Source organism: Prosopis cineraria, unplaced genomic scaffold (assembly GCF_029017545.1).
Source record: "Prosopis cineraria cultivar Desert tree isolate PC_DT_omini unplaced genomic scaffold, ASM2901754v1 PC2, whole genome shotgun sequence".
Classification (NCBI taxonomy): Eukaryota; Viridiplantae; Streptophyta; class Magnoliopsida; order Fabales; family Fabaceae; genus Prosopis; species Prosopis cineraria.
Window position 1 is genome coordinate 47,267,064 of NW_026555333.1, and position 9,342 is coordinate 47,276,405.

The window sequence follows — 9,342 nt, forward strand, 5'->3', positions numbered from 1 at the left end:
CATTGATTTGCATTTGAAACGAAATATTAGGCAGGGAACTCTGCAGGTTATGAGTGGCTACATGTATACCTAGATAAATATGTATGCCAAAAATTAGGATTATTTTGATGCTCAAATGAAAGTATATAAACTATGAGAAAATTTAAGTAAATAAAAAAGAGAATAACATGTTCATTTAAAAAATAGTAAAAATGCTATTAAAATTTTTTTGTAACACAATAAATATTACATAATTTTTTATGGAAAAAAGGGCAACTGAGTTGTACCGGTCTTCATGCATGGAGAATCTTTACCCTTTGACGAATTATTCCAAAGAATTGAACTTAATCTATGTAAAGAATGTTCCTAAGAACCAAAACACAAAATTAAAGAAGGGAAATTTACAAGGCACCCTTCTTTCTTCTGTGACTTGCCACAGAACACAAAAATGAAGCTTTTTTTTTTTTTTTTTTTTTTGGTACTGAAAGCTAAAGGACAAAGAGATGGCACCTCCCTTGCTTCAACAATCAAGAGGCTGTCTCTTCGTTCTCTGGAATGCTCTTTTTATCTGAAGCATCAATTTCTAAATTGGAAACATCATCAGCCACATCAGTTCCACTTTCACCCTCTTCTGAATCTCTTGGATATCCATCTTGTGATTGCTGCAGGCTCCAGTACATGATGCTTGCAGTCAAAGTAAGAATCATCTTTGAGTTAACCTGTCAAGGCAGCAAACAAACAGCTTAACATATACTATTTCTCACAATCCAATGAAGCTGTTGATAAGTCATAAGATTAAATCATCAATAAGTGATCTGCTTTGTTCTTGCCTTTATGTCAGAGTAGAAAGTACAAGCCTTACTCCAGTAGTTTAGTTTTTTCCAAAGAAAAAATGAAATATTTGTTTCATAACTAAAATAATAAATAATTATGTTGTAAAGGTTTTATATATACTGTAAGGCTGCTAATAGGACTAAGTTGACATTTTCAAATTCAAAATGTCCACTTGCTTGCAACAATATCCCCAGAAGACTAGCAACACTCAAGACATAAGTGAAAGGGACATTCAACAATAAAATGCTCATTGTAACATTCAAGCAATTACTTTCATCAAAATCCGGTACAGGTGGTTAACTGTCAGTTAAACAAACTATAATGTTGAATGGCACACTTTAAATCATTAGGGGGTGAACTGATTTTGGGCTAAATATTGTATCAGGGTACACTGTAATCTGCCCTTTAAAAATAGTCAACTAAGGTTCTTATGATGTACTATCAACTAGAAATGCACTTAGGAGTTTGAAGCAGACAAAATCTAAGGGTAATACTTATGTACTTAACTTTATATACTTAATATACTTATATCCAATTAAATCATGAAAAGTGAATTTTAATGTGTTAATTAAATTAATAATAAGAATTTATTATACAATAAATAAGCATAAAGGTGCATTTTTGTCCTTGAAATATTTTTCGAAAAGCACCCAACACCTTAAACTATTGGTTGAAACATTTTACTTTTAAAGTAACTAAAATAGAGCATTTTTGCCCTTATCATTAAATTCCCTAACTGTCAACGTTGGAGTCTTAGTTAGCAATTTCTAATTGTCACTGTTGGAAATTTGATGGCAATGACAAAAATACTCCATTTAATTATTTTAAAAACAAAGTTGCTCTGACAAATAGTTTAAGATGCCGGTTGTTCCTCGAAGAATATTTCAAAGGTAAAATACACTTTTACCTTTAAATAATCTATAAAAGATCCATATATTTTGAATCAATCAGAAACAAATACGTTAACTATACAAGGCTAATTATATAATTATTTCCCAAAATCTAATTATTATTTCCACATGATGAATTATTGGAAGCTATAACCTAGGGGTCCAACTTCTGTATTTCAAAAACTTTATCTAACTTGATTCCCATGAGTTTATATTGAAGATAAACCACAACTAAATCAGTCATCATCTTGGACAGACACAAAAAACTGACTTTTTAAATAACACTATAAATTGAAAATTACGTTCAGCTTAATTTGCTTTTTGTGGGCCGACTATTCAACTTATGTTGTTGAATTTACCTCCATTATGTCCTCAGGTAACAGAAAAATGGAACACCCAAGTTTCCGAGCAACACTGATTATATATGTTGCATTTGATTTCTTGTCCTCATCTGCCATTCAAATAACAAAATAATAAGAAACTTTTCAATTCCAGCATAATGCTTGATAGAAAATTGAAGAGGCGCAAGCTCAACTCTAGCTAGCCTCAACTTCTTGTCCAAATGGCGAGATACCTGTCTCCCCCTTGGTAACAAGACTCCAGTTGACAACCCTAGGCTCCACTGCACTCAGAAGCTCAAGGAAAAAGGTCCCACTGGAAAGATTCTTATCCTGATGGAAAATAAGGAAATTAAAAAAATACATATGAAAATAAAAATCGATGTTGTATTGCCCCATTTAAGTTAGTTCTGTCGCTCAATGATCAGTCCAGCAAAAATATGCACCGATAAGCATATCATATAATTAACTACCTTGAAACTCTCCATTTAAAATGACAAAACATATCAACTTCGAGGTTAATCAGTTACCAACCTCAACAAATCTAAATTGAGTAGAAGCTTATTGAATAATCACTAATTTTTTAAAATCCATATTCCAAGGTGGGATACATAAAAGCATGGAATTATATCAGCTTCACTGTAGCATGAAACAAGGACAGGGGCTTCTAATTTTTTTTATTGGGAAAGCAAAAAGAAAAAAGAAAAAAAAAAGAAAGAAACACCTGGTGCTAGGAGATTGATAACTAGACATCACATAATTAATTACCTTGAAACTCTCCATTTCGGAAGTTCTTCCAGCATTCTTTACTTTTCTGTTTGCCCAGTTTAATATATCAGCATCTGTAATTTCTTTACCCTGTTGTTTACCCTGGGAGTGCGATCTCAAGTTTTTCAGAAGTTGAAGCATATTATACCTCATCAACTGCCACAAATATGCTGTGAGACGAAGAAAATATAGAAATGAGTTTCTCTGACAGAGTCCTCGAAATAATGGCCAAGAATTTGTATAACCCCCCTACCCCACCATAAAAAAAGAGAAAAAGTAAATACAAGTTGTAATCAAGCAATTTAAAAACAAAAATGGAAGTTAAGTAGAACTCTCTTCAGCCTAAAATAAGATAGCTTTTGTAAATTAAATCAATTGTTTGCAATAAGGAAACCAGTAATCATTAACTACAATGTTTTGTCAATAATTAACCCATTCTCATTAGTCATTTATACTAAACCTGCATCAATACACACAGTCCGCTAAAAGAAAAAGATGACAAGATAACCTAAACCAAAATCCATAAAAACATTCTCTCCCTACTGCAATACACTGCAGATTACATATTTAATGATAATATTCTTTTAGAAGATCCTAATTCAGAATATCAGGAAGCATACAAAGGTTATCTGAGAATCCAAAAAGAAAGACATGAATGATAAAGAATGGGTTGAAAGGCTGGTATTATTCAGTTTAAATTTTTAGAAGAATAAACTAAAATTCCAAGGCAGTAGAAAGGTCTGATGAGTGCAAACGTATGGACCTCTCCAATTTTTTGAAGACTAAACATAAATTTCAAAATGCATTTATGACTTCCTCAAAGTAAAGATAGATGTAGTAGCATACTTACATAAGATTTAAGGAAAAAGGATCATCAAATTAGGGTGAAATATCATTTAACTTTTCTTTTATATATATTTTCATCCCTATTTCAGTAGGGAAATTGGGACTTCCACCCTGATATGTTTTTCTATAGTTTAGTGGACGTGCTGGAACTGCGTCTATTTGGAGACAAATGGAAATTTGCCAAACCAGACATAGAGGAGTCTAAAGTGACATGAGGTAATTGTATTAAGAAGGATACAGACAGAGGGACCTAAATCTTGGAATCTAAAACCTGTGTATGTTCTCTGTTAGAATCTCCATATAAAACCTCTTTTATGACTTAAGTTCCTTTTGTGTAAACAGATCATCACGACTTTTAAATGCTATCTCTTTTAACATAAAATCTAGCCCAAATTGCCAAGTCTTCAATTTGTTTCAATTTTACAACTCAAATCTAAATTTATGTCAAAATAATTTAATCAATAATTTCACAATGCACGTGCCACATGGTGCATTCAGAGCGGAAGCTAAAATTAAGCAAATTTTGTTCGAAGTTCAAGCATTTGTAGGTCATTAAGTTTATATTTCCTATAACATCTTATGTATTCAACCTTTTCTTTTGAAATATTGTAACTTTCGTCCTGGTAAAACCAGCCCACAATATTTTATCCCAAATTCTACCTCGGACCAATCCGACGAGATTAACCAATGCCAAAATTCTAGGTCAATGAACAAGAACGAATAATCCAGTACATGCATCAAATTTAAAATAGAAACTCTTCCTCTGTGCATGGGATATTTCATTTTTTGTCAAAATATTTCAGCTTTTTAACAGACAAATGCAGGATCCAATTAATAAAAATTAAATGGATATTCAGCAGATGCCAAGACAAGGCACAGGCCATACAAATAAGTCAACTTTGCCAAACAAAACAAAGAAATAATTAGAATGCTCAAAAGGAAGTCCCAAACTAACCTATTATGAGCTTTTTGTTGCCTTGTACAATATCATTACCAGCAACATTCACTAAAGAAAAGTTTAGGTTTTTCCCAATCTCTATTACTTGGTTGCAGTTCTCAACTTTTCGAAATGGCATCTTTATAGGAGGCTTAGTTGCCTGCTTCCAATTGACAGATGTAGGTGAAACCTTATCAAGTACTTCTAACAGAACCCATCTGCATATAATGTAAATAATAGCCAATAATTGAGTGGGAAAAGCCCAAAATGGAAAGAAAAATTAAATAGAAAAATAAATATGGAAAAGGAGGGTGGGGGGGAGAAGCAGAAGAATGTAAAGTATACCCATTTCTCACATCCTCAAAAACATTATTGACATGAGTAGAAATTCCAAGACTGTTTATCCACATTCTGAAGCATCTTTCTTCACGAGACGTCTCTGCATCATCTGTCATCATCTCAGCAAAAGACATTTTATCGCTGTCAACTTTGTCTGTAAGGCCATTCCTGCAGAAGCAGAAGCATCCGATGCGATGTAATTTACATAAATAGATTATGTTGCAAACAAATCCTCTATATCACTTAGTGGTATATGTGGGAAAGGTTAACTCAACTCGATGGCCATGACAGGATGAAATACAAAATCTAATATGATGATAGTATTTCAAATAAAAGTAAAAGCACCAGTACTTCCCCCAAGGTCTAAATGAAAAGACAAAAAACAGCCAGAATTCCATGGAAAGATACTCAGAAATATTCTAACTGTACCATTAATAATACCTGTGCTGGAATATCTCAGCAACAAATGCAAGATTAAGGTTTGCTGAGCCCTCCACAATGTCCTTAGAAGTAAGGTATCTCTTGCAATCCAATTTCTCTGCCTGCTCAAGAACCATGTTTGCTCTTTCTGTTGGATCTTTTGCCGTCAAGGCAGCAGGACCGGAGTGTTCTGGGGCAAGAGTATTAAGCAAGTAAGCATACGCCTCACCATCCTGAAGACAAAAGACATCGTCAGCTACAGTAACTGTTTTAATTATAAAACCACGTCTATTCTAGTAATGCACATAACTATCTGCTAGTGTGGCAAAAACTATCCATACCATGAAGCAGCAGTCAGTATGGTTTACAATTACATGGTAAATTTTTCCTTTAATCTACTGGACAGTGGATATGGCCAAGAAAGCAATTATATGAACCACACTTTCAAAACCTTTTTAATGTATCAACGCATTATTAATAACAAACAACCAATCTAATAAAAATAGAGAGGTGAATATCCTGTGGGTCCCTTCGGAGGCAAATTGAAAGGATAGACAGCAGACAACCCACAGCTCTTAGCAATGAATTACAGAAGAGTCCCCTTTATGTCAGCCAAACTATCCAGAGTATCATGAAAATTACTTCCAAGGTGACAATCCCATTCACATTTCACTCCCAACACCAACCCACATGAAGACACAGAAAGGATCCAAGGTTACAAAGGGAATGTTCATGAACGCCTCCATTCCATGTTTCCTGATTCCGATAATCCTTCCTCTCAAAGAGGTACACAATCCATCCATCTATCGTTTTTCCTTTTAATTATTAGTTGACTTATTGACAAAAACATCAGAGAACCTCTGAGGCCAAAGGGCCCAGAGGTTTCTCGCCATTATCTTCCATGGAAATTGTACAGGCTCCTCTCAAGATCAGGTTCTTTTTCTAACAGCAAGGATTTTCAAAGAAAAAAATCATGTACAACATAAATAACTGACATCAGCTCAAAGTTTATGCAGCTTAGATTAGTTTCCAGCTAAAAGTGATTAGTTCTAGAGGTGTAAGTCAGATGTACATGGCTAGGTTTCTTACCTTTAGGTCAGATGAGAAGTTTGTAACCTGTTTCTTATATCCCGCTTTCTTCAAGTGGAAATTCATCCATTTCAGTAAAACCTTTTCAGGTGCTAAATTCATAAGCTCCTCCACTTCCTGCAAACATTTTATATTAAAATAAATTATTTCTTACAGTTGCAATTTATGAAACATATATATAACCACGGAGCTCCTAAATCAAAAATCAAACGAAATAATGAAACCAATCTATGACCTGGCTATCTTCCACTAGTTCCACAAGTTGAGGAGTTTTCTTCAGATTGACATCAGCTAACAGTTGAATCTGATATTGCCATCATATTCAAAGGAAAAGAAAAAAGATTGCGTAAGCGCTATGAACTTTAAGTCTACCCACTGACAATGGTGCCAGTATTTTAATCCCTGGTATATAGATTTGTAAAAGACTAAGTTTGGCTACCTTGATTATTTGTGAAATCAAGCCCAGCAACAAATGTGGCTACAAGATAACCAATTAAAAAAATTAAAAGGAAAAAAAGGAGAGCTGGAGTCAAACCACAAACAGAAGTATGGAAGCAGTAAAGTGCAAAGATAAGATTGATCTTACTCTTCCTTCAATTAAATCCTGTGTGCCTATATTAACAACTGTGCACCCAATAGCCTTTGCAGAATTCAGGCAAAGGGTATGATTTTCATTTCTCTCCCACGGATTGAGAACCTGTTTTGTGTTAATTGCTCTCTCATCTATGGTCCCAGGCACAGCAACGTTGATAAGCTTGCTGCAGGGAACAGAATAAACAACATGATCACGTAAAAGTTATCCTAAAAATAAAATCTTACAAAAATAAAAAGTGCGTGTGCATGCGTGCGTTTAGATATATCAAAATCAACTTGTTGGATCCTGAAGTTATACCAGAGGAGGACCCCATCTTTTGCAAGATCAAACAAGGCATTTGTTGATGGATCTATAGGAAGAAATTGCTTAAAAAATTATCATCCCTCAAATAGTTGTTAATATGAGAAACATAAGAAGCTCTCTCTGATTCATTGATGGCATGATGGACAATTGTAGTGGTTGCCTTCAGAAAAGAAGAAGAACTTTTTGAACCTCCAGTTTTTGCCACTGCTCGGGTTTGCAAATTTAAATGTGCCTGCCAGTTAATTTGATTTATTTAGCTGCCTGGCCCAATATAAGTGTAATGCATAAACAAGCAGTTACATTTACAAATTAAACTAGATATACAAGCATACATGGTCATAGACAAAATTGCAATGCTTTGTTAGGGACATATAAGCTCAGGCCATTTATGCAATCAAATGGCATTTTGTTTGCCGTCGATTTTTCTCATTAGTTCTTCAAGATGGTTATCTCTTCGAGATCAATAGAACAAACACATCTGCATCGAGGAAAGTAAACTGCAAACCTAGGCCTCAACCATACTGAACTAACCCGAAGGAAGGACTCAAAATCAATTTCTTCATTCATGTCCTGATACGACTCGCGCAAGATAGCCTTAATCTCATCCTCATCGAATAATTCATCAAAAGCCTTAAGTTTCTTTAAAAGGGATGGCAAATCTCCCACAGTGACTCGCCCCAATTCAGTCTTCACGGATAAAAACTGCAAAGAAGATAACTTATTTTACATATCAGCTTAAGATTGAGAGGTTGCCACAGCATTGTTTTTTCTTTTTTTCAAGGAAATAAACCACGAATGCCAATAAAGCAAAGACGATGCGTAATTATAAAATGAATAACCTACTTTAGATTTCAATGTTCGAAGCTCCACTTGAGTGAATTGGCTCTGGAGCTCTTGATCAGAAACAAGGACACCAACATAACTAGACATTTTGAACTCGGTAGGTGCAAATAACCAAACGCCTCGAAGAACACTGCCCATAACATATCACAAGTTTACAAAAAATTCCGACGCAATCTCAGCAAATCATGACAGTATATCATGAAACGAGATTACGAAGACAAGCTCCGACGCATGAAGGAATCGAAAATTAAAACTGAACGTGCATGCAAAACGCTAGATTTGACCGATCCAGCAGCAGCAGCATGCGAGGAAAATGCAAGAATCATGGAAGAAGCAAATAAAACACAGATGACTAGATGAGCAATGAAGAAGAGGTACCTTGTACACTCAGAACCTCAAAGGAAAATCGTAAGAATGTATCATCATTATGGTAGCACAAGGCTTGGAGTTCCAAGAAAAGATGGAAGAAGGAGGGAATGCGAGAGCGAGGGGAAGAGAAATGATGACAGAAGATCAAAATGGGGTGGAGAGAAAAATGTGTGTGACGATAGGATCCGCGGAGAAGGAGGGAAAGCTTTTTGGCGCTCCAAGCTTCTGCTTAGTCGAATGGTCTCATTCTCATGCTAATATTATTGTCATTACTTATTTATAGGGGGGGTCGCACAACAGGTATTAAAAAACAAAAATTACACTTCGAGCTTAATAAATTTTGATAACGCACTGCAAGTCTGAGAAATTTTGTTGCAATTTTTTCTGAAGTAAAAATATAATTTTATTCTTATGTGATTTAAAAGCTCAAAACCTGCATAAAACCTTTATCCATAAAACACAATATGATATTTATAAATTCTCAACACGTGCCCAATTAATCTGCAAGTTAGTTAAAATATACGAGACACACAGAGCATGTACTATACAATATTTATAAATGCACAACATGATATTCATAAATTTTTAATACAATATCCATACATATCTAATTAATTAGTAGGTTTAATAAAACATAAATTATGCAATGTACAACACAATATCTATAGATGCATACCATAATATTCATGTACCCTCAACTAAATGTTCAGTCTAATAAAATGTATAAGTTATGCAAACAATTTACAATATAATATCCATAAATATACAATATAATGTTCATAAATTTTAAAT

General features: G+C 34.3%; 1 protein-coding gene across 1 annotated transcript; it reads right to left on the minus strand.

Annotated features, from left to right (window-relative positions):
* Nucleotides 1-255: 255 nt before the first annotated feature.
* Nucleotides 256-8,701, minus strand: LOC129304147 (fimbrin-5). The gene is given in 16 exon segments (XM_054943818.1): nt 256-698; nt 2,063-2,154; nt 2,278-2,374; nt 2,810-2,979; nt 4,611-4,810; nt 4,938-5,099; nt 5,373-5,584; nt 6,441-6,557; nt 6,676-6,744; nt 6,880-6,918; nt 7,027-7,198; nt 7,333-7,408; nt 7,411-7,570; nt 7,870-8,040; nt 8,182-8,311; nt 8,560-8,701. Coding segments are annotated over 15 exon segments (2,016 nt in total). The 5' UTR covers nt 8,269-8,311; nt 8,560-8,701; the 3' UTR covers nt 256-506.
* Between the last annotated feature and the right edge of the window lie 641 nt (nt 8,702-9,342).